Here is a 26,376-nt window from a genome sequence, read left to right on the forward strand (position 1 = left end):
AAATTTTCACATTTTCCCAAACTAAGCCCCCCTTTTCCTCGGCTCCCCCCGCCCATTGCCCCGACTTACTCCCTTTGCTCTACCGCCTGCACAGAACTTGCGTATATAACATACTTATAATTCTACTTATTTATATTAATGATGTGCACCTATCTATAATTCTATTTATTTATACTGATGCTACTGATGCCTGTTTACTTGTTTTGCTACCTGTCTCCCCCCTTCTAGATTGTGAGCCCGTTGTGGGCAGGGATTGTCTTTGTCACTGAATTGTACTTTCCAAGCGCTTAGTACAGTGCTCTGCACACAGGAAGTGCTCAAAATTACAACTGAATGAATGAAATTTAATCTTGAGGACTTCAAGTATTAATAAATTAATGAATGTGCAGAACTTTTTAAAAAATCTTCTTTGCCTCAGTTTCTTCAGTTGTATATGGATATTTACTCTACTTTTTGTGTATTTCTTATCAGATAATGTAAACTGTAAAGCAACGTAGACAATGTTTTCAGTAAATACCTAAAACTAATCAAATCTTTTTATATACATTAAGTTTACACTGAAAATGGAACTTAGAATTGGACGAATTTTTCTTCCACTCCCTTCTCCTCCGGTCCTACTTGCTCCTTCATTCATCCTCCCTCCCAACCGCACAGAACATAGGCATATATCTGTAATTTATATATTTGTTTATAGATTTATTCATATTAATATCTGTCTTCCCCTCTAGACTGTGAGCTTGTTGTGGGCAGGAATAAGTCTTTTTTCTTGTTATGTTGTACTCTTCCAAGCACTTAGTAGAGTGTTTTGCACACAGTAAGTGCTCAATAAATACCACTAAAGGAATGAATGAAGAATTGTGCCCAAAATCATATTTCCTCACACGGGACACTAAATATTAAAATAAAATTCCTTCACTCTGGTCTTCAGGTTCTGTTCTTATTCACTAAAAGCTAGAGTTAGCACACATTTTTTTCTGTTTCCTCCTGGTACTCCAACAGGTTTCATACAGTGCACTATACACAGTCAGCGCTCAACAACCGCCACTGATTGATTCTACAGAACAATCATTCTGACAATGAGAAGCTTTCAGAAGAGAGCACAGCCACTTCAGCCCAGGTCTGGCTTCCCTCTCACACTAATGAGGCACTTCGTATACTAATATCACGCACCATCTCCTCACCTCTCTGGTTGCTCCTTCTCAATCTCTTTTGCTGGCTCCTCTTGAACTCCTCATCCCCTACTTGTGGGTGTCCCTCAGAGGTCCATTCGGGACCCCCTTCTTGTCCCCATTTACAATAACTTCTTTCATAGCCCTTCCACTTCCAGGTCTTTAATTATCTGCTCTACTCAACTCTAATATTCTAGCCTTCAACTCTCACCTCTGCAACCTCACATTTCCTCTTCCTTCCAGGAGACTTTCATTCATTCATTCAGTCATAACTTTTGAGCACTTACTATGTGCAGAGTACTGTACTAAGTGCTTGGAAAGTACAATTCAGCAACAATTAGAGAAAATCCCTGCCCATAATGGGCTCACAGAAGGGGGAGACTGATATTAAAACAGGTAAACAGGAATCAGTAGCATCACTGTACACAAATACACTCAGTGGCTCAGTGGAAAGAGCACAGGCTTGGGAGTCAAAGATCATGGGTTCTAATCCCAGCTCCACCACTTGTCAGCTGTGTGACTTTGGGCAAGTCACTTAACTTCTCTGGGCCTCAGTTCCCTCATCTGTAAAATGGGGATGAAGACTGTGAGCCCCATGAGGGACAACCTGATCACCTTTTATCCCCCCAGCGCATAGAACAGTGCTTTGCACATAGTAAGCGCTTAACAAATACCAACGTTATTATTATTATTGTTAAATAGAATTATAAATATAGACACATCATTAATAAAAATAAATTATAAATCTGCCCCAAGTGTTTTGGGGCAGATGAGGGTAGAGCAAAGGGAGAGTCGGGGTAATGGGGAGGGGAGGAGGAGCAGAGGAAAAGGGGGGCTGAGTCTGGGAAGGCCTCCTGGAGGAGGTGAGCTCTCAGTAAGTAGGGCTTTGAAGAGGGGAAGAGAGTTTGGTGGTTGTGAGGAGGGAGGGCATTCCAGGCCAGAGGTAGGACATGGGCCGGGGTCAACGGCGGGACAGGTGAGAATGAGGCCGTGAGAAAGTTGCACTTATGTCTTACACCCACCTCGTACTCGATACATTGAAAACTAAACTTCTCATCTTCCATCCCAAATCCACTCCAACTAATTTTCTGAACATGATTGCCCTCTACCACCACCCTCCACGTCCAAAGACCACAACCTTGATATTACCTGTGATTTCTTGCTCTCCGTCATTCATTCAGTCATATTTATTAGCTCTTATGGTGTACAGAGCACTGAACTACGTGCTTCCTGTGTGCTGATCGTTTTACTAAGCGCTTGGGAAAGTACGATAAAACATTAAAGAGTGAAATCCCTGCCCACAACGAGTTCAGTCTAGAGAGGGGAGACAGATTTAATACAAACAGATATGAATCAATCACATGTGTGCAGAGCACTGTACTAAGTGCTTGGGAGAGTATAAGAGTTGGTATACAAATTCCCTGCCAACGAGAGCCCACAGTCTAGAGGGGAAGACAGATATGAATATAAATTATGGATATGTAAATAAGTGCTGTGGGCTGAGGGAGGGGTAAATAAAGGGAACGAATCAGAGCAATGCAGCAGGGAGTGGGAAAAGTGGAAATGAAGGCTTAGTCAGGGAAGGCCTCTTGGATAAAAAGTGCCTTCAATAAGCCTTTGTAGTGGAGAAAGTAAATGTCTGTCGGATATGAAGAGGGAGGGCGTTTCAGACCAAAGACAGGAAGTGGGTCAGAGTTGGCAAGGAGATCAGGGTACAGTGGGTAGGTTGGCACCAGAGGAGTGAAGTGTGCAGTCTGGACTGCAGCTGGGATGGTGGGTGGGAAACGTGGATGGAGGGGGCCAAGTGACTGAGTGCTTTCAAGCCGATGGTAACGAATTTCTGTTCGATGTAGAGGTTTTTGAGGATTGGAGAAATGTGGACTGAACATTTTTTGTAGAAAAATGATCCGAAAAGCAGAAGTATGGACTGGAACAGGTCGAGACAGGAGGCAGGGAGGTCAACAAGGAGGCTGATATGGTAATCAAGGTGGGGTAGGATAAATTCTTGGATTAATGCGACATCCAAACTGGAAAGGATGGACTTGAGTGATGTTGGTAAGGTTGAACCAACGTGATTTAGTGACAGACTTAATAGATGGGTTGAATGAGAGAAGAATCGAGGACAGCGCCAAAATTAAGGGGCTTGTGAGAGAGGAAGGATTGTGGTGCCATCTAAAGTGATGGGAAAGTCAGAGGGAGGAAAGAGTTTGGGTGGGAAGATAAGGAGTTCTGTTTTGGGCATGTTAACTTTGAGGCGCAGTTGGGACATCCCAGTACAAATGTCTTGAAGGCAGGAGAAAATGTGAGACTGGAGAAGAGAGAGAGATAGGCTGGAGATATATATTTGCGAATCATCTTCATAAAGGTGGTGGCTGAAGCCACGGGAATGATTTCTCCAAGGGAGTGGGTGTAGATGGAGAATAGAAGGGGACCCAGAATTGAGTCTTAAGGGACTCCCATAGTTAGGGGGTGGGAGGAAGAGGAGGAGCCTTCTAAAGAGACTGAGATTGAGTGGGCCAAAGAGATAGGAGGAAAACCAGGAAAGAACAGTGTCAGTGAAGCCGAGGTTGTATAATGTTTCAGGGAGAAGGGAGTGGTCAATAATGCTGAAGGCAGGAGGCTGAGGATGGAGTAGAGGCCGCTGGATCTGGCCGCTGGATCCTTTGAGAGGTCGGTTTCTGTGAAGGGGATGGGAGCCAGATTGGAGAGGGTCAAGAAGAGAAGTGGAGGAGAGGAATTTGAGACAGTGGATGTAGACAATTCGCTCAAGAAGTTTGAAGAGGAATGGCAGGAGGCTGATGGGGTGATAACTGGAAGGAGCTGTGGGATCAAGAGAAGGGTTTATTTAGGATGAGGAGACATGGGCACATTTGAAAGCAGTGGGAAAGCAAACACTGGAGAGCCAACAGTTGAGGGTGGCAGTCAGGGAGGGAAGAAGGACGGGGGCAAGTGCTTTGATAAGGTGGGAAGGCCTCTCAACTCTCACATTCATTATGTGGCTAAATCCTGCCAGTTTTTTTTTCTCCACATCGTTTACAGGATCTGTCCCTTCTTTTCCATATCCTTAACTCTTAATGTGTCTATTATTGTTTTGTACTCTCCCAAGCACTTAGTACAGTGCTCTGCACACAGTAAACGCTCAATCAATACAACTGACTGACTTAAGCTGAAAATTCCCCTAGGAGAAGAATTGTGGTGGTTTTTTTTTCCTTTCTCCATAAAATTCAGAACTTTGAGTTCATGCTATGTTAGACCCTAGTAAATAGCAGCATAGTGTAGTTGACAGAGAATGGGCCTGGGAGAAAGTCATAAATTCTATTTCAATCTGTGCCACTTGTCTGGTGAGTGGCCTTGGGCAAGTCACTTCACTTCTCTGTGCCTCAGTTACTTCATCTGTAAAATGGGGATTAAGACCGTGAGGGCCATGAGAGACAGGGACTGCCTCCCAACCCGATTCGCTTGTATCCACCCCCAACATATAGTGCCTATCCCAGAGTAAATCCAAACAAATAACCACAGTTATTATTATTACTGTGAAACAGAGTCTATGTTTGTCTACGTTTGTCTATGTGATTTGTCAAATGATCAGTGCAAGCTTCAAGGGTTCATGAGCATATATTTTCAGAGACCTCCTTTCTAGTAGGAAACTATGCCCTGTACCAAATGGGTGCCTTAAATAGGGGCATCAAGGAGAAATTCCTTATTATTTGCTTTAAAGCATTCAGTCACCTGGTCCCCTCCTACCTCACCTTGCTACTCACCTTGCTACCCACTCGCTATACCTCAATGTCATCTATCCTGCTACCAACCTCTCGCCCATGTCCTGGAATGCCCTCTCCTTATTTCTGACAATTACTCCCCTCCAAGAAGCCTTTCCTAAGACCTCATTTCCTCCTCTTCTGCATCACCCTGGTTTCCTCCCTTTATTTACCCCCATCCCAGGCCCACAGCACTGTATCTGTAATTTACTTATATTAATGTGCGTCTCCCCATCTAGACTGTAAGCTCAGTGTGGGCAGGGAATGTGTCTAGCATACTGTACTTTCCCAAGTGCTTATTACAGTGCTCTGTACACAGTAAGTGCTCAATATGATTGACTGATAGATTATTCAACAAATGCAGGCATTCAGTGTTGCTAGCCAAAGTGACATTTCTTAAAACTGTGGACTCTTTTTTTAATGATCATGAAAGATAAAATGATTACTCTTATGAGGGTTTATGCAGTACAGTGACTCAGGCTGATATAGAGTAACTGGGTTAACTCTTAACAAATAGGTTTGGTGTTGGAATATCTTGCTTTAGTTTCTAGATCACAGAACTGCATGAAGCTCAATTTCTTCTGGGCTTGGCCACTGCAATGCAGAAAGGATGCAGAGACATCTCCTGGCTATTAGAGGATTGAATGCAGGTAACCAATTGATATGCAGCAAAGAGAATTATTTTGCAGAGCCAACATTTTGAGTAAGGAGACAGGAGGAGGAGCAGGTACTTTAAGGGGTGACAAGGAGCTGGGAAGGAACCAACTTCAAAGAGCTAACAGGCCAGAAAACTACCATTTTGCATCTTTACAGTTCTAAATGGAAACTCTCAGGTCTCGTCAGAGGCCTGGAATGAGTGAGGCTGGGTGGTCAGCATGTACAGGTGTACAGCATGTACATGGCCTCTGTTGCCAATATGAGATTGGCACCGAGGCTTTTTGCTCTGAAAGAAGAATGTGGTCAAGCAGAATGGCCCTTTAACTGTTCCTGCATTTTGCATTTGCCAACCAATGGCTCTGGGAAAAAAGAGGTTAGGGAAGAAGCTGCTCTCTGGCTGTAAGCTCACTGAGGGCAGGGAACGTGTCTACCAATTCTGTTATACGGTACTCTCCCAGGTGCTTAGTACAGGGATCTGCACACAGGAAGCGCTCAATAAATACACTTGATTCTGCAGCTGGAATTGACTGGCCAGGGTTGAATCATTTCAGTTACATGGGCACCAGTTAATGGCTCTCTTGTAATATTCGCAGGTACAATTTAGGCAATCTGAATATGTGCTTTTCTTCTAGAAAATAAGCTAACAGGGGAAAGGTATAATGCTGAACCTTTGTGTTATTATAACATGATTTGAATTAGATCTCAAATATCCCAATTCAAAACTCCAAAAGAATCATCAGGGAAAGTTATCTTTATATTTGATCATCAGTGATTCCTCTTAGCTGGATGTGCACAAATAAACCAATACGAGAACATTATTTTGGGCAGAAATTTCTTTTTTGCAATTAGAATACAAAGCAGAATGGAATCCCAGAGAACCAGCATGGCCTACCCTGGGAGTCAGAAGGACCTGGGTTCTAACCCCAGCTCCACCACTTGTCTGCTGTGTTACCTTGGGCAGGTGACTTATCTTCCTTGTGCCAGAGTTACCTCATCTGTAAAATGGGGATTAAGACTCTAAGCCCCATGAGGGACATGGACTGTGTCCAACCTGATTAGCTGGAATCTACGCCATCGTTTAGTACAATGCCTGGCACATAGTAAGCGTTTAACAAATACCACTAAAAAAGTCACAGTGCAATCTACACACGGGAAGAAAGACTGAATGCTACTTCCTAGGTTTATAGAACACATTCAGGCTGCAATGTTTGTTCATTCATTCATTCAATAATATTTATTGAGCGCTTACTATATGAAGAGCACTGTACTAGGCACTTGGAAAGTACAATTCGGCAACAGATAGAGACTTGTGAGCTCCTCAAGAGCAAAGACCATGAATCTTTCTCCTAAGAGTTTACTACAGAAATATGTATTCAGTGATATTCACTGATTGGGATGGTGAAGAAGGTAGAGGGGAATCATCATGCAGACAGTGGAGGATGTTTGGGTGAAGAGTAGGCTCAGGGGAGTTGCCCTGGTTCATCATAACTCAAAAGAAAGCCCTAATAATAATAGCCCTAGTAGTCATGGTCATAGCTGTTCGGATCTACTGGGCATCAGACAGGACACTGCATTGTCTTTCCAAAGAGAGCTCAGTACACAGTTTAAGGGAAAAGGAATTATTAAGGTGAAAGGATGATGTCTGGAGGCCTTCCTAAACTGAGCCTGCCTCCCCTCCCCATCACTCCTTCTCTCGCCCTCTGCTTTACCCTCCTCCCCGCCCCACAACACTTGCGTACATACATACATATTTATTATTCTATTTATTTTAACCAAGTGTACATATCTATAATTCTATTTATTTATAATGATGCTATTGATGCCTGTCTACTTGTTTTGTTGTCTGTCTCTTCCCTTCTAGACTGTGAGCCCCTTGTTGGGTAGGGACTGTCTCTGTTGTTGAATTGTACTTTCCAAATGCTTAGTACAGTGCTCTGCACAGAGTAAGTGCTCAATAAATACGATAGAGTGAATGAATGTATTAATATGGTTAGGAGTTTTTACTCTACACTTTAAGTGCAGTACAGGCAGGGAATGTGTCTGCTAATTCTATTGCACTGTACTCTCCCAAGCACTCAGCACAGTGCTCAGCACCCAGTAGGCACTCAATAAATACCACTGACTGTTTACACTGTGAATAAATGGATGGAAATATGCAGCCAATCTAATTTAAGTTTCATTTAAAAAGATTTAGGTATGCATTAAGGATGAACTGTATTATACTCTCACAAGTGCTAAGTATAGTGCTTTGCACACAGTAAGCACTCAATAAATATGATCAAATGAATGAACTGCATTAGTTGTTTTAAGACTGAGTTAAAAAAATGGCTCACACTTAAAAAGTCTGTGACATTTTCAAATGGTAAGGTGAAAGGAGCACCTTAAATTTTTGCTTACATTTTGAATGTACTCACCGAAGTCAAGATGAGTTTTCATGAATCACTTAAAAGAACATTAAAGAAAGAGAATGGGGAGGGGAAAGGAGAGTGAGAGAGACCCACACATAGTTTGAGTAGCATCTGGTTCTGATCCCATAAAGTCAGTCTGGAGCTGATCCAGGTAGTTTCAAAGGCATAGAAGTCATTTCCTGAAGGCTCATGCAGCATTCTTAGCGTGGCCTTCCAACTCACCCCCTCCTAGGCATGGCCTTCCACCCTACCTCTCCTCTCAGCATCGCCTTCAAACTGCTCCTTGGAGGTTTTAGCCATCTGTGGTTAGGGATTTAAGTATAAATCCAGCACAACACTGCCATGGCTCGTATTCATCTGGCCAGGGAGTGACATGGCAAAGTTTATCCTCACCCCTCCTGGCTACAGACAGGTGCTTTAAGCACATAGTACAGTGCTTTGCACACCGTAAGTGCTTAATATGTAATGACAATGAATTCTCCAGGCTCAGCAGAAGGTGTTACTACTTTTCCAGGTCTATTTTTTTCTGGAGGGGGGGGCACGTGCCGGGGGAGGAGAGAGCCAGTGTTGATTCCTGAAATCCTTGCAGCCTGAAATTCCTCTATCCCTGTGAACCCTATGGAAAAAGGGGGCTGTGTCCAACCTGCTTAGCTTGTATTTACCCCAGTATTTTCCACATAGTAAGAGTGCTCTGCATGTAGTTGGTGCTGAATAAATACCACCGATTGACTGACTGAAGTGCTTACGCACTACTATTATGATTATCTCCTCAGGCAAGGGGGATGTTCATCTATCCCAACAAGGTGGGCCCTTGCGGAAAGGAGGTATGAAATGTGGGGGGGATAGGTGAGCTGATGTGCTGCTAGATTGTTTTCCTAGTCTAAACGCAAGCTTTCTCTGTGAAAACAACATTGATCCAAACACATTTTAAAAGTACACTTCAATGTTTTGTTAGAAGAAATACTTAATGTTTAAATGGATGTGTTTGCAAGCTCCCCAGATGCCCCAAATGCCTTCTCTTTAAACTGGAAATCTTATCTTCTAGTGTAATCTGTCTAGTAATCTGTCTTCTATCCCTTGTAATTTAGTGTATGATTATCTTCATACCTCTGCTAGCGCTTAATTCGGTGCTTGGCACATAATAATTGCTTAACAAATATACCATTATTATCATCATTATCATTCTGTTGGCAAAATGGAAGACTTGAAGTATTTATAAAGTAACAGCTCCACAATACCTCACAGACTGCTCTGCGCTACTCTAACCCAGAAGTGACTCTTGGATGAACACTGGGCTAGATAACGGAATTGGAGGACGGGAGCCATAAGTCAGCATGGCTCAGAGAAGCAGCGTGGCTCAGTGGAAAGAGCACGGGCTTTGGAGTCAGAGGTCATGGGTTCGAATCCCTGCTCTGCCACTTGTCACCTGTGTGACTTTGGGCAAGTCACTTAACTTCTCTGGGCCTCGGTGACCTCATCTGTAAAATGGGGATTAACTGTGAGCCTCACGTGGGACAACCTGATTATCCTGTAGCTACCCCAGCACTTAGAACAGTGCTCGGCACATAGTAAGCACTTAACAAATACCAACATTATTATTATAAGAATTTTATAAGAATTAAAATGTCAGTGTAAAATGCTAGAGACACGGTTAAGACCTAAATCAAAAACAAACTTTCAGGCTTTAGGACTCTAATTAGCCCAAATCGATTCCACTGAGGAAAGAATAAACCTGGCTTTTAAGGTCTGGATCACTATGATTTGTCTCCCTCGGCCACTTCCTCAACAGCTGGCAGGAACATTAATCCTGGAGGCAAGGGCACAAAGATCAATTCAGCCCCTTCCAGTCCTGATATTTTCTCTTAATACAAATGGAACTAAAGCTCCACAAGTGAGGATATTATAACTATCACTCCTGGCAATGGAAAAAGGAGAGGTACTTTCCTCTGAGTTGGGAGACTACACAGTTGGGAAAAGATGGGAAGCTTTTCATCGTATTCACAGAAAAAAGATGGGCGGGAAAGGGGAAATAAAATTAGTAGTTTCACAACCAATATCAAGAAAAAAACACAGATTAGTGATCATACATTAATTTCCTGGATATAAAAATTACTACTCAATGAAATTATGGATTTCATCTCTGAAGAAACAGGAATGGTATCACTACTGAGATTGAGTCACTAAAGGCACTTGATAAAATTACCCAGTCTCAACTGATCCGTCTCAAGTATTGTACTATATATATCTAGTACATCGAGGTCCTTTTAACCATGACTAGACAAAACATTTATTTTACCAGAAAATATAATATCCCAAGCAGAAACTACAGGTTTCATACAATAAACCAGAAGGTCTTTAAGGGCGATGCTCAAATATCACTGTCTTCGGAGAGCCTGAGTCTCGAATAACCTGTAACAGACAAGATCTCATCCTCTATAGCCATGTGACAGACTCACTCTTAAATTACTAGGAATTTTAAATTCTCTTCAAGTAAAACCAGTAAGCTCAAACATGCCAATTGAAATAAAAATATTGATTCAGATATTTAGGGTCTCATTTGAGGATTAGCTGATAATATAAGGATTGACAATTAAAATGCAAATTCTAATTCCAGGATATTTACTACTTAAATTTTTCTTGTTTCTGGAAACTCAATTTCAAATTCTTCCCATTTTTTCCCCCTTTTCGCATCCCAAATTCTGAATCATAAATATTTCCACTCAATTGTAAACATTAAAAAAATTAAAACTAGCTAACTTGGATACTACATTTATTTTTCTTAATTTTTAAATACACTTGACAAACCCCCATGGCTAATTTAAAACATATGGCAATATGGTTTGAGTGGCGATATTTTAAAGAGAAAGACTGTGGCCTAACCACATATCTATGGAAAAATAAAAGAAACATGCATGGATGAAGGTCCCACTCTACACACATTGCAAAAAGGGAATGTTACATTTTAATAAGAACCTGTCACCCCAAAACATACCACAATGAAATTCCTTGAATATAAGCTGTTAGGGTTTGCCAAGACCAAATTGATGGGTTTGCTTCCCCCCACCGTTCACCAGTTATTCACCTGAGTTTTGGTTCCACTGCCATGAAGGTTAAAGATAACAGTCCTGTATAAACTTGACTTGTTTTAATCATTGGTATTTCAGCGCATATTGTCTTCAATCAGAGTTCAAGGGCCCGGTCTGAGCTATGGCCTTTATTAGTTTCTCACAGGTGAAATGTACTTTGAAGGAAAGATTCCTAAAATTATTTCAAATTCACCACCCCACTCTGCTAATATTTTCCGTAAACCTCAACAATGAAGAACAATGATTCTCAAGGAACCACTTTTAAATCCAAACTTCTACATGGATATACAAGATTATAATTTCTCTTTGGACAGTCAGGGATATACTGCTTCAGCAAACATTAAACTTTCACTTGAGGGTCCCTAGGGCTTTTTCAAGACCAACTTTAAAGGGTGTGAGGCAGAGCAGAATGGAAGAGTCTGTGCTTTATTAAATATGTGGTATTTAACAGATAATTGAGTCAGGGTGGTCTCTGCTTCTGGATTCTCACACTCCATTTAAACACCCCTCCTTCTGAATCTGAATCAATTGGCAGTTGTTGCTCTCATTAATTTTTAGGCTGTGGGGGCCATACTTCAACCCTGAAGCTCCTTCGCTTGGCTCGCCGAGTCTCCTGGAAAGTATTAAGTACGAGGCCCAGTCTTCAATTCCCCACTGAAGGAGAAGAGGTAACAGTGCAGGTTTATTTTCAGAGCCATTTAGAAAATCTTCCAGGAGTAGCAGGGAGCCAGGGGTTAGAGAATGATGATGACCAGGAACTGGACAAGGGAGCTGGGGGATGTTGAGCACCGGAAGGAGTTCCAGCTGCCGGGACACTCTTAATTCTATTATCTATCTATGAAGCTGAAACACCTATCACTTTTGCTGGTTAACTAAATATTGCCAAATGTGAATTCACAGGGCAATATTATGTAATTTGTCAACTATCCATGCTTTCTTGTTTTCCTTCTTTTTCCCTTCTTTATATTAACATAAAGGCCAGAAGGGAATCAAGATAAACAAGAAACACATTTTAATGACTTAAAATCTATAAGCAAAAGGTTCAGTGTGGGAGTATTTTCAGTTATTAACTGGAACCTGATAATTATTCAGAGAGTTCAAACAGTTCTGCAACCCATACCCCCAGGAATCACTGATGACTGAGAATTGCCTGGGACTAATTTTCAAGTTCAAACATTCTGATATAAAATTAACCTTAAAATACATCTAAAAGAGTTCAACTAAAAAATGCCATTCTGGATAACCAAAATAATTGAATTTACCTATAAACTAAATCTAGGAAGCCCATTTTTTCTTAACTCCTATTGTTTTAAAGAATAGAAAGTGTAGAAAGAAGGTTCTTGGCAAGTAAATTATTAAAATAATCGATAAAGTAATATGACTGTCAGCTTTGGGTTGGACAGGGACTGTGCCCAATCTAATGATCTTATATTTAACTCAGTGTTTACCACACAGTAAATACTTAATACCATAACTAGCTTGAAGAGAAACAGCATGGTCTAGTGGAAAGAGCACAGGCCTGAAAGTCAGAGGACCTGGGTTCTAATCTTGCCTCTGCTGCTTTTCTGCTGAGTGGCCTTGGGTAAGTCATTTAACTTCTCTGTGCTTCAGTTCCTTCATCTGCAAAATGGGCATTCAATACCTGTTCTCCCTCCTACTTAGACCCTGAGCCCTCTATAGGACCTGATTATTTTGCATCTACCCCAGAGTTTAGTACAAGGCTTGCTTGATAAATAGGAAGGGCTTAACAAAAAAACCAAAAATGTTATTACTACAACTGTTAAGACTGATCAATAACCACCTGGAGTGAATATTTACTATTTCATTGGGTTCCCTTTAAAAAGAGAAATGAATCTGCGGACTTCAAGATGGAGTCGTTTTCTTGAGATGCAAATACGGGTCATTTTAGGTCACATAGGTGTTTTAAATTTAATTTTAAAACATATTTATCCCTTCAATTGAATTTCTAATTCTAGTTTGGTTTCAGTTTTTTAAACATTTGAGATACAGAGCTGGAACAAATCTGTTACTGAAAATTTTTTAGTTTTTTTTTTTTTAAATCATCACAGAAGACAGGCTATCCAATCAGTCTGGGGCAAGTCCAATTTCTATTACCATCATCCTCCACTCTTAGGTCTGCTGCTTCAAAATTGGCAAAACCAAAGTGCTCACTCTCTGGGAGAGAAGATGCTCAAGTTCCTAGCAGCCCAGTGATGATGATGGTATTTATTAAGTGCCTATTATGTGCCAAGCACTGTTCTAAGCACTGAGCACTGTTCTAAGCGCTGGCACTGTCCCAGTCAATTATGAGCTATGAAAACCTCACTGTGTTAAGTGATTGGTCAGCAGATACTTGCAAACTGCTTTCCTGGCACACTAGCTGGTGCGAAATTAAAGCTGGTGCTTAACTAACGTGTTTATTTTGTTTCTATAAATGGTGATTAATGGTGCATGGATATTATGCAGCCTAGTAAGTAATAAGGTGCTAATTATTAAACAGCTCCAAGCATAAACCACCTCCACTACACTGATTTTTTTGTTCTGAGGGAGTGGGATAGGTGATGAGGGAGGAAACGTGAGGAAGTAAGTGAGGCAAAAGAACTCCTGCCATTAAAAAAAACCACTTAACATTTTAAATACACAATTCACAAACGTACTTCATTTAATCCAGCCCAATAGCCAGGATGTGTATCTTTCGTTAAAAACAAAAAACAACAAAAAAACCCACCCCTGAAAGATCTAACGCAGAAAATTCATGATTTGATGGATGTTAAAAGTTTGCCTTAATTTTTTCTCCCTTCATCATCCCAATTTTTGATTGCTACAAGTCAGACTAAGCCTTCTTAATATTAGAATAATGACTGTTTGAAATCCGTAACTTTGGTCTATTTTTGATGCTGATTCCTCCAAAGTAGCAGCATAAAGTGTGTCTGTCACATGGATGACAAAACTGATGCCCCACAGGGTGACCATGCAGTCAGGCTTCCCATTTCTCAAAAGTTATGGACGTTTAAAATAATTTCTTCTCAAATTAGCTCATGACCTAGTCTTACAAATCAAACAAAATGTTTTGATCAAGTCAGATCTAATAAGGACCTCAGGTAAATTAAATAACGAAACTTTGGGTACATTCATCAGTGGTTTTTAGCAACTCTTAATATCTCTGTGTGATACTTACTGATCTTTCTGTATCATTCTTGGAGGGACCTTGATCAAGCAATAATTCAGGTAGAACATATTCACCAAGTAGAAATTAAATATTCTGTAAAAACCAATACATCGCTAATGAACATATGAATCAGTCATCAAGTTACGTGAAAAATGGTTTTGGAAGCAGTGCTTGTCCACAATAAAACATACCATTTATAAACTAAAACTACATCGCTCTACATTGAAAATTTTGGTGCACAATATTTTCTAACATGATGAAGAAATATTTATGACCAAAAGGTACTTTTTCAGTAACAAAACGGATGAAATGACAAAACTATTACAAATACCAAGTTTATCATTCAGAATGAATTAAGGTTTAAATTGGTATTCAGATTTACATTAGGTATTCACTGAAAAATATCAGAAGGCTTAATTATTTAATCTCAATTTGAGACTTCTGCTATCCTGGCAACTACGAGTCATGAAGTTCATGGAACATCAGTTCACTAAAGTGCCTGTTTCTAGATATAAACCACATCTGTACTATTTCTCACCAAAATCAAGCAAGGATTTATGACATTCTCTGTAAAATCTTTCACTTTGGAATGAAAATTAATTCATCCCCCTACTTATTTTTCCTTTTTTTTAAAAAAAAAAAAATGTGGTTCTACATTGCCTCTCCACTCCCATTTAAACTTGTTTTCCTCTAGACTGTAAGCTTGTTGAGAGCAGGGAAACGGCCTACCAACTGGTATATTGTACTCTCCCAAATGCTTAGTATAGTGCTCTGCACACAGTAAGTGCTCAACAAATATGATACTGTCACAGGAGAAGAGGTGGAGAGAGACGAGAGAGACTGAGAAAGGATGAGGGAAAGAGGGAGGGCGGGAGGGGGAGAGGGAGAGAGACAGAGTACACACGTGCAAACACCTACTCCAAAGGAATGAATAGTTATTGCACAAGGAAGAAACAAGAAGGAGAATAAAGAGGAAAATGAAAAAAAAACCTAGAGAGTAGGGAGAAGGCAAAGTTACAGACCCAAGGGGAAAAAAGCAAAAATACAGAACCCAGATCTCGAGTTTGCTCTTCCTTCTTCAGCGCCTGCCCTATGTGCTAACTCCTTTTCAAGACTTGTGAGAAGGTAAAGGGTTAAATAAGAGAGGAAATGTGTAGTAATTTCAATGGTCACAGTGTTAAATATAGGACAGGTCAGTGTTGTCGCCATTTTTAGGTGTCTGTGTTTCAGCTCGAAAAATGCTTGCCCTTTACCCCAACTTAATTTGGTGCCAGAGAAATACCGTATGCATATAATTCAATTAAAAAGGGTTCCAGGTTGGCTCCTTGATGTGACAGACAAAAATCTCTGCCAGAGAAAAAGTCTTCTCAATTTGAGACAGGTCTTTAAAAAACGAGCATGTATTTCTTCCTATAAACTTCTCTACTATAACTCAGTCTTCTATTTTGATAAATGTTTATAATTCACATTCCTGAGGGAAGAGTGAAATATACTTCTGGGACTGGCAATTTGTGGTTTCTGTTTTAATCTAATACTAACATCCACATTTGTCTTTTTTGCTTTGCTGTAGTTTATTAACAGTCACTATCCTGCTGTGGAGGCAAGGATGTAAAACTACTAGCTTCAATTCTCTTATCTAACCCAGCTGGCCTAGGATGGGGTAGATTATCAGATAATTAATCAGGTTGGACAGAGTGTCTGTCCCACATGGGGTGCACTGTTTAAGTGGGAGGGGACACAGGTAATGAATCCCCACTTCTCAGATGAGGAAACTGAGCAACGAGAAATTAAGTGACTTGCCCATGGTCAAACAACATGCAGGTGGCAGAGCCAGAATTAGAACCCAAGTCATATGACTCCCAGGCCCAAGCTTTTTCCGCTAGGGCAAACTGCTTCCAAGTAAATAAAAAAATAGTTTGAAAATTGGCATGGAGTTGGGCGGGGAGGAAGGGAAAGTTTAAAGAGGAACAGGAGAGGCAGGCCTAGTGGAAAAAGCATAAGCATGTGTGTCACAAGACCCAATTTCTAGTCCCAGTTCTACCACTGGCCAGCTGGGTGACCTTGGGCCCTTGACCTCTTTGAGCCTCAGTTTCTTCATCCAGAAACTGGGGATATGATATCCTCTTCCCCTTTCTTTAGAGTGCAAACCCCAAGTGCAACTAGGACTATGACCATCCTGGGTATTTTACATCTCCCCCGACACGTAACCCAGTGCTCTGCAGAGTAAGCACTTAATACCATAGTTAAAATTATTATTACCAAAGATGTCAGAGTGGGAAGACTGAAGTAAAACTTTACACCACTGTTACTCCACTAACCATAGCATTATTTCAGATTAAGAAAGTGCTGAAATATACATTATTTAGTAGTGCTCTCGTGAAATATGCTAAAAGCATTATAATGCAGATCCCAGTAATTTTTATTAAATATTTGGGAACAAAATGATCTGAAAACAGTTTTTCAATATAAAAGTCTGGCCTGGGCAACTGCCTGTTAAACTCCAAAATTAGTAGGGGTTGTGATGAGCAATGACCTAGTATTTTTGGTGTCCATGTACATTACTAATTGAACAACTCCAGGAATGCTGGTGTCAGCAAGCCTCAATCAATGTGATTTATTGAGCGTTTACTACATGCAGAGCAAGGACCTGAGAGAGCAAGATACAACAGAATTAGCAGACACTTTCTCTGCCCATAATGAGCTTACAGTCTTAGAGGCCTCCTGTTGGACAGTCAAAGTTCTTATTTTTCAGTTCTCCCAGCTATTTCCCTCCATCTGTGGAATCCCCCAGATGGCCTTAGGCAGTTCTTGAGTCCAGAATGACTGAAAGCAGAGGATTATAGAGGCAGAAACTGGAGAAGGATAATTTGTTCTCCTTCACAGCAGATAACAATTAAAGATAAATGTGGACAATCTCAGGCAAAAAATATCCTGTTCATGACAACTTCCATCTATCATTTTTCACCCAAAGTTGGAACTGTAAGAAAAAAGTCACAGCAGCATTGACAATCATGCTATCAATTCCAACAATCTATATATGGATTTTGTTTCTCAAACTACTTTCATATTCATTATTTCACAAGGACTTCACAACATCTCTGTGAAATAGGAAGGGTGGGCATCATTTATCCCTCTTTTATAGATGAAGATACTGAGGCACTGTGATGTCCAGTCCCACTTGCTCCCACACTTAGGAGGGAGAAGAAGAAGCTACGTTGTGGTGACCTTACCTTAGGGAAGTGTAAATACTTAGCCAAGCCAGTCAGCGGGGAGGACTGGAGAGTAGGTAATAGGGTAAGGCAGTAGGGACAGAAGACCCTCCGCCATCACGATGGTAAGAGAGGTTGCTACTGTGTGTCTGGGAAATCAGGACACAGGAAAGGCTTGTGCTGGGACTCTGGAGAGATACAGAGTACAGGGAGCGATCGGAGATAGTTACCGGTGAGGTTCAGGTTACTTTGGAAGTAGAGGGTCATTCATTCAATCGTATTTATTAAGTGCTTCCTGTGTGCAGAGCACTGTCCTAAGCCCTTGGGAAAGTACAGTACAACAATAAGCAGTGACAATCCCTGTCCACCACAAGCTCACAGTCTGGGGGGGCGGGGGTGGGAAGACACCAATATAAATAAATAAAATTAAAATAAAATATATGTATAAATGCTGTGGGGCTGAATGGGAAGGAGAGCAAAGGGAGAGACAGGGCAATGCAGAAGGGAGTGGGAGATGAAGAAAGTAGGGCTTAGTCAGGGAAGGCCTCTAGGAGGAGGAAATCTGCCTTCAATAAGGCTTTGAAGCAGGGGGGAGAGTAACTGTCTGTTGGATTTGAGGAGTGAAGGTGTTCCAGGCCAGAGGAAGGATGTGGGCCAGGGGTCGGGGGCGAGACAGGCAAGACTGAGGCACAGTGAGAAAGTTAGCACTAGAGGAGCGAAGTATGCGGGCTGGTTGTAGAAAGAGAGTAGCGAGGTGAGGGAGGAGGGGTCAAGGTGATGGAGAGTTTTAGAGCCAATGGTGAGGAATTTCTGTTTGATAGAAAGGTGGATAGGCAACCACTGGAGATTTCTGAGGAGTGGGGTGACAAGTCCTGAACGTTTTTTTAGAAAGATGATCCGGGCAGTGGAGTGAAATAGGAACTGGAGAGGGGAGAGACAGGAGGTTGGGAGGTCAGCAAGGAGGCTGATGGAATAATCTAGACGGGATAGGATGAGTGTCTGTATTAGCATGGTAGCAGTTTGGATGGAAAGGAAAGGGAGGATTTAGCCATGTTGTGAAGGTGGGCGAGGAAGGTGATCCAGCGGCGAGGACTCTGGAGGAGCAAGGCTCCTGTCCCTGAAGGGGAGAAAGGACATGGAGAGACGCTGTTTCCAAAGGCTTTGGAGAAGGTGACACTGGAAACCGAAACACCTTGAAAGAAGAGGGGAAAGAACCAGAGGAATATGATCCCTGGGAGGTCTACAGGAAGTACAGAGGTTCCTAGGGGCGAAAGTATTAGATCGATGGAAAGATGGTTTAAATCAGAATTATTTTCACTGTTAAATTTAAGAAACTACTATACTATTGAGATCTCAGATTTTGGAGTTTGCCTGTGGTTGGGGCTGGAGGAGAAGCTGTGGGTCCTGGGGTTGTGAGGGTAAAGGGAGGGAGAGCGGGGACACGTGGACCTGGAAAACTGTGGGAAGGGGGTAGCAGACTGGTCCCCGATAACCCCCTTGCCTTCAGGGAAACACCTGGTCTTTGTCAAAGGACGGTGGTAGCAAAAGAGGTGCAAGGACTTGGGGTACAATAAGCAGAAGGATCCCAAATTTGAGTTTAAAGAATGGATGAACTGTAAGGCTTCAGGACCCAGGAGAGGCTAACTGGGGACCAGATGCTCCTAAAGTGACTCTGGGGACTATTTTGGCCGGGATTAGGGCCGAGAACCCCCAGTAACATTGGAAGAGGAGTGAGAAGCTAAGTGACCTATTGTAGCATTTCAGTAGCAGATCCAGGCTAGAGCTCAGGTCTCCTGACTCTTCCCTACGACTTCCTCCACCGGGACACCGCCCCCCAGGATTAGCTGATTTTCAAACCGTAAACTATTAGTGCTGTTGAACCCTGGGAGATACCGGGAACATTCTTCCACCTGCCATTCAGTTTGCCATGTCGTTGACTTCTAACAGACTTATTTCCTAAAGAAGCAGAGAAGCTGCACGGTCTACTGGAAAGAGTTTGGGCCTGTTAGTAAGAAGACCTGGGTTCTAAACCCAACTCTTTTACCTGCCTGCTGTGTGACCTTGGGAGAGTCACAACTTCCCTCTGCTTTCGTTTCCCTATCTGTATAAAGGAGCTATGATACCTATTCTTCTTCCCCCTTAGATTGTGAGCCCATGTGGGACAGGGACTGTTTCTGATCTGCTTACATGGTTCTATCCCTGCTCTTTGCACGGTGCTTGGCACCCAGTAAATGCTTATGAACACTACAATTATTACTCTTCTATATCTCACCTGACTCCTGCCAGGGTAAAGTAAGGGGTCACTAGTACCAGGCTATGGAAGAAGGCAAATCAGAGCATCCCGCTGATCTGAAATATTTATGAGGGGTCTGAAAGGGAAAGGCAATTCATTATTAATTGCCCACAGGAATTGTCAATCTATTTGGCTGCTTTAGTGCTCAAAATAAATTCACTGTTTCTCTCATCATTCTTCTTTCCTCCGCAATCCCTTCTCCCATAGCATAGCATCAAAGAAATAAAGGAGAAAACTGAAAAGGGCTCCTTCTGCTCCTCCTTACTAGTTTTGAAGAATTATGCTCCAAGCACTAGCAACAGCATATACTTTCACATCGCTGTAGTTTTTAGGTTTTTTTGTGGTAGGTTGTCAAAGGCTAATTTCACTTGAATTAATTAGCTCTACTTACCTAATAAGAGTGCTGAGAGAATTACCATCATTATGGCCATTAAAGTTTGCACTCAAAATTTCTCAGAAAAAAAGATGCAACATGAATAAAAGATGTGCTAATTAATTCTTAATTATTGGAACAAATTGTGTGGTAATCATAGAATTAGCAAGTAAAGAATAAATCCTGGGCCAGTTCGGAAAATCGGAAGTTCAGCTAACTCCACAAGATTGACAGGTTATCCAATTTTGTTTAATTATCATGGTTTGTTTGGATCACTGAATTAAGCTTCAGTTTGGGTACCTTGTCAAGTCAGACTTTATTTGAAGGAGTTTAAAATTTTACTATTTTCCAAGGGGCTCTGCAGTCATGCCTATGAACCCATAAGTTAGAGAAAGACTTCATGAATTCTTTTGGAGGAAATCAATGCAATTTTCTTTGGAATATAATGACACAGATGTCAGAAAGGCTTTTATAGGATCACTTAACATTTGTACAAAATCACGGACAAAGAGACAAACATTCAGTGAAGGACAAAGCATTTACCATATACTAAACCAATATATAATGTTCTTTCAAATAAAGCAACCAAAAAGACAGATTGAAAATGGATTCTTTTGGAACTAACCTGTATAAATTTCCTCATCGTCAGAGAGAGGAATTTCTCTTTTCAGCAAGAGTTCCAGTTCCTCTGTCTCTGCCACATCCACTGGTCGTTCCCCATGTTTGTTGGCCTGAAATGCATTTCCGCCATGTCGAAGTAGCAACTTCACAATCTGCAATATTACATAGTATGTGGTTTCGTTTTTTCACAACATGAGGATTACGAAAGAAAGCTGCACTCTTCCACAATATACAGAGATAAATTGACTGGGGGATTCAAATTCATAATTGAAATTCCAAGAATAATATGACGAAGATATCATAAAAGGATCATTTATAATATTTCTAAATGTAGCAAATTGAAGATTTTAACAAACCAACAGACTACAAAGGGAAAAATGAACAGCTTTTCCTTCTGGTCAAACCTCAATTACTGAATGAAAGCCTGGTTGTGGCTAATTAAAATTACAAAAATTCAACATCAACCACAAATTAGGTGGAGGAACATGCCTATTTTACAGACTATACTAAACCTTTAACTGAATGATCAAGTGTTGACCGCCAAGCTGCTTCAAAGGGAAGGAAACTGTGAAATGTTTCTGATACTATATGTCTGACTTTTCAGAGAAGCAGACCCCAGGAGACGTTTTCAGTTCTTTCCTTCCTGCCCCTATGGGAGAGGGCAAGGTTGAGATGCAGCCAACAGGATGCTGCGAGCCACTTACTGCCAGCTAATTTAGGGACGTCGATTGGAAAACTTAATGCTCTAATGCCCTTTCCACAGGGGAAAAGGGAAAGAATTATATATTAGCCAAACAAGCATGCCTAGATAGCCTGGCATAGGTCTTCATAAACAAAATGATGCCACAGCAAGCAGTGGTATTTTTTGAGAGTCTACTGTGTGCACAGCGCCATCCTAAGCATGTGGGAAAGTGCATCGGAGCTGGTAGACACGATCCCAGCCCACAAACTGAAGCATCCCCATTCCTTCAAAAGGAGAGATATTAAATGCTTTACTTAATCCCTGCTGCTAAATTGACATTTTGGTTCCTGACACTCAGCCAGAAGCCCTTTTCACTAGGCCCCACTGTCATCCTATACCCCGATTGGAAGAGGTATGTCTTTTAAGAGAGGATCAAAAGCCTTAAAGTCTTCCAAAGCTGTTCATTAATGAAATGGATCCTCTGCTACATTAATAAGAGTAGCTTCCTGTGCTGAAGATGACCCAAAATTGCAGTGAGAGAAAAAGCAAAGGGAAAAAAATGGATTTAGCATTGAGCTGACCTGAACAAGAAGTAAAAAAAAAAAACCCCAACAATTTACATGATGATGAGTCATTCCTTTGTTTTGTACTTTTACTTTTCTAAGCCACTGTCATATTATCTCATTTTATCCCAATGCCACCTCTATAGGATAGGAGGAAACAGGTATTACTACCCTCATTTTATAGATGAAAAAATTGAGGAATAGAAATTGTGCCTTGTCCAAGATGACTTAACAGTAAGTGGCATAGTTGGTATTTAAATTGGGTGTCTTAACTCCCAGCTCCTTTCTGTTTCTATTAGAGGGTTACCTTTGCTGTTACATTTGAACAAACTCGAGATTTTTAAATGGTCACACTTACATCTCTGTGTCCACTACTTGCAGAATCATGCAAAGGAGTGTCATCATCTAGTCCTTGAGTGTTCACATCTGCTCCGGCTGCTATCAGGACCTTAGCAACATCGTAATAACCAACATTACAAGCTTCATGCAGTGGGGTCCAACCTGAAGTGAGACCATCAACATTTTGTCCGTTAAAATATTACTCGGTAAATAAGCATAGGCATAAGCTGGCACACATGCTTATATGTGTTTTCATAGTCATTAACTGGGTAAAATACATTTAATCATTTACAGTATTTAAGGAGGGAATATAGTATTTGTAACTTAGGAGAAGCCTTTGTAAAGACTAGAACAAATTCAGAAATATATTTTTCTATTAACTTCATTAAAAAGGCTGCTGGCAACTTTCTGCTTTAGCTCTCTGGCCTAAACTGCGGCACTAGCAAGCATTAGCTATTCCAAGAAAAGTAATAGTCAGACATAAAAAATCAACACTAGTGTAATTAAACTACTTGAAATCACAACTGAGGAACACACTTGAATATTTTTTACTGATGATTCATTTTATATTGTTACATATAGCAGGACATATTTGAGCACATAAGTTACTGAAAAGGCCAATGTGGGATTTCCAGTGTCAACCATATCGGGCACCCAAAAACAAGCGGTCACGTTGGTTGCTTCCAGTGCCTGGTGCTGTTTTCTCTTTTGACTCCTTGCCTCTCATTTTACTTCTGGCAACGCTTTTACTAAAACAGAGCCACTCCATTCTTTCTGGTCATATGTCATGTAGGTCTGTCTTCGGCAACTGTCAGTTGTCAGCTGGGGTGTGGCATTCCCTGAGGCCTTGTTTTATGATGTCCTTAAAACCTTTCCTTTGCCCTTCCTTCCCTTCAGGGTCCCAATTCAGCTCTCCCATAGGGCAGCTGTGTGGGTTACCTGCTACTATTCATTCATTCTCCTCACCCGGCCCATGTGGCTTAGATGTGCTGCAGTGAGCGGAGCTTCAATTCTAGGATGTTTGCTGATCTTCTTTTGCCATTTGACTTTGGGGACAGTCCATACATGTCACCGCTGGAACTATCAAGGAGCCAGATGTGGCACCTATGCAGTAATGGTCTCGTAGCCATACGGAAGGCACTAGATTTTTGGAAACTCTTAGTTTAGTTCGGATCACGATACCATATTGCCACTCCACGGTTTGACAATCTTCCAAAGGATGTGCTGCCTTTTTTTTAAAAAATGGCATCTGGTAAGCACCTACTATGTGCCAGGCACTGTGGTGAGCCCTGGGGTAGACAAAAGGTAATCAGATGGGACAGAATCCATGTCCCACATGGGGCTCACAGTCTTCACCCTCATTTGACAGGTGAGGTACCTGGGGCTTGCCCGAGGTCACAAAGCAGACAAGTGGCGGAGCCAAAATTAGAACTCAGATCCTTCTGATTCCCAGGCCCTTGGTCTATCCACTAGAGCAGGGTGCTTGGTTTTCTCCTTCCTTTTCTCTTTATCGGTGCATTGTCTGAGAAACAGTTTGGTGACAACACTTAGATCTGCGTTGCCAATATATGTGGCTGTGTGTATGGCTTCTTTAGATCTGTCAGTCTGCAGTGACTGGCTGATTTGGTGAATTCATTTGAGGAGCAGTGTGGCTTAGTGGAAAGAGCATGGGCTTGGGAGTCAGAAGTCATGGGCTCTAATCCCGCTTCCGCCACTTGTCAGCTGTGTGACTTCGGGCAAGTCACTTTACTTCTCTGTCCCTCAGTTACCTCATCTGTAAAATGGGGATTAAGACCGTGAGCCCCACGTGGGACAACCTGATAACCCTGTATCCATCCCAGTGCTTAGAACAGTGCTTGGCACATAGTAAGCGCTTAGCAAATACCATTATTATTATTATTACTTATGTGCAATGGCATGTTGGATGTGTGCTTCCAGGGTGAAGTCACCTGTCCACAGAAATTCTGAAATGAATGTCTCTAGGGTTTTGGATGATGCTTGAAGCCTGAGTTGGAAGAGGTCCCCAGAGGTGCAGAAGTATACAGGTCTCTTATAATTCATATAATCGTATTTACTGAGCGCTTACTGTGTGCAGAGGACTGTTCTAAGTGGTTGGAATGTACAATTCGGCAACAGATAGAGACAATCCCTGCCCAACAATGGGCTCACAGGCTAAAAGGGGGAGACAGACAGCAAAACAAAACAAGTAGTCATCAATTCCATCTTATGAGACGGGACAATGTCTTTGTCCAGTGTTTAGCATGATTCTTGGCACACAGTAAGCACTTTACAGGTACTGCCATTATCTTCCAGCATGGTTGCATAAAATAAAAGTGGGCACAACTGGGACACATCCCCTGCTTTACTCCAATGACACTGGGGAAGATAGGACAGGATAGGGATTATGGGTGCCTTATTACTATTGTACTCTCTCAGGGGTTTAGCATAACAGTGCCTCACATTCAGTAGGCGTTCAATATACGCCATTGATAGAATGAATAATAATCATGGTAAATGAGGTAGAGAGAGACCAAGATATAGTCGAGGATGACATGAGTGAGTCAACAGAAATTAGGATAAAAACCCAGATGTTTTACGAAATCCCCTTAGTTCACAGTGTCACTTTACAGTGACTACTGCTTTAAATTGAAATGCATTTTGTTTCCAATAAATATAACCAGTCATTTTCAAGTTTGTTAAAAGTTCTGTAAAGATGAACTCTGACGCCAATCCTATTTCACTCAGGTGGCGAATATCCTTTAGAAAGTCAATTAAAAATCAGTTTTGTTGATTAGATCTGGATGAACTGTTGATAGAAATGAGAAGTTTTAAAAGAGTTTGCTCTTTAGTTTTAGCAATATGAGTCCCTAAACGTATCCAAAAATGAAATACAGAATTAAAGTTTGATCCTATGGTGTGTTTTAGGAATGAAATTAACATTTTCAGAGACAGAGAGGAGCATGAACTCTGTAAATGCCTTGCATGAATAACCTTACCTGCAAAATCTTTCACATTCACATTTGCTCCTAAACTTATCAGCTCTTTGACCTGCTTAGCATCGCCCCGAATAGCCGCCATATGTAAAGGAGTTTCTCCACGTTCATTTCGTTTATTAACTTTGTCCTTTTGCCGAGATGAGGAGTTTGGAGTTTTCTTTTGAGCTGGTGTCTGTAAAGAATGATTTGGCGTGGAATCTAGGAGTAAAAGAGAATAACTTCAGTATTTTGGAGGCTTAAAGTTTAGCTTTCCGGCTAAACCTTAAATTTCAGCAACACTTGAGACATCCTAAGTAAAGTTGCAGCTAATTTAGTTTCTAAGTCATGAGAACAGGAGGAGTACTTATTTTTCATCCACCCCAGATACCTATTGATTCACACTTCGCTCTAACATCAGCCTACTCACTATACCTCCATCTCACCTGTCTCATCCATGCCGGCTCACACCCACTCCCTCCTGCCTGAAGCTCCCTCCCGCTTTATATCTGACAGAATGTCACTCTCCCCATCTTCAAAACCCTACTAAAAGTATATTCATTCATTTAATCGTATTTATTAAGCGCTTACTGTGTGCAGAGCACTGTACGGAGCGCTTGGGAAAGTACAATACAACAATAAAGAGTGACAGTCCTGCCCACAATAGGCTCACAGTCTAGAGGTGGGGAGACAGACATCAGTACAAATAAACAAAATTACAGATATATGCGTAAGTGCTGTTGGGCTGGGAGGGGAGGAAGAGCAAAGGGAGCAAGGAAGCCCTACTTGATAAGTCTCTTCTCTCCCCACCCCATCTTCCTCTCTTTGAGCCACATATGCTCTTGGTATTCATTCCCTCTAGTACTTCGATATTCACCCCATCCCTATCCTCAGGAGCGCTTCTCTATGTGTGTACTTAGTACACTGCTTTGCACACAGTAAGCACTCAGTAAATATGTTTGAATGAATTCAGTGAATGCTTATACTCTGTTGCTTCCCATATTGGAAACTAATTTTCTCTCCCCCACTGGACTGTGAGCTCCTTGCATTCTCCCAAGAAAATAGTGTAGAAGTCTG

General features: G+C 41.4%; 1 protein-coding gene across 9 annotated transcripts in view; it reads right to left on the minus strand.

Moving 5' to 3' along the window:
• Window positions 1–26,376, minus strand: part of ANKRD12 (ankyrin repeat domain 12) — a 132,126-nt gene that overhangs the window by 31,056 nt on the left and 74,694 nt on the right. For 8 of the 9 annotated variants that reach the window (XR_005660040.1, XR_005660041.1, XM_029066412.1 and 5 more), the window contains 3 exons: window positions 25,324–25,521; window positions 22,347–22,489; window positions 20,748–20,895 (listed from right to left, as the gene is read on the minus strand). Coding sequence is in view for 7 of the 9 variants with exons in the window: in XM_029066412.1 (XP_028922245.1) it covers window positions 20,748–20,895; window positions 22,347–22,489; window positions 25,324–25,521 (489 nt within the window). In the remaining 2 variants the exon portion in view is untranslated. Of the gene's footprint in view, window positions 1–10,288; window positions 10,395–20,747; window positions 20,896–22,346; window positions 22,490–25,323; window positions 25,522–26,376 lie in introns of those variants that run through there. The other variant, XM_029066414.2, reaches the window with a different exon arrangement.

This window comes from Ornithorhynchus anatinus, chromosome 5 (genome assembly GCF_004115215.2).
Source record: "Ornithorhynchus anatinus isolate Pmale09 chromosome 5, mOrnAna1.pri.v4, whole genome shotgun sequence".
Classification (NCBI taxonomy): Eukaryota; Metazoa; Chordata; class Mammalia; order Monotremata; family Ornithorhynchidae; genus Ornithorhynchus; species Ornithorhynchus anatinus.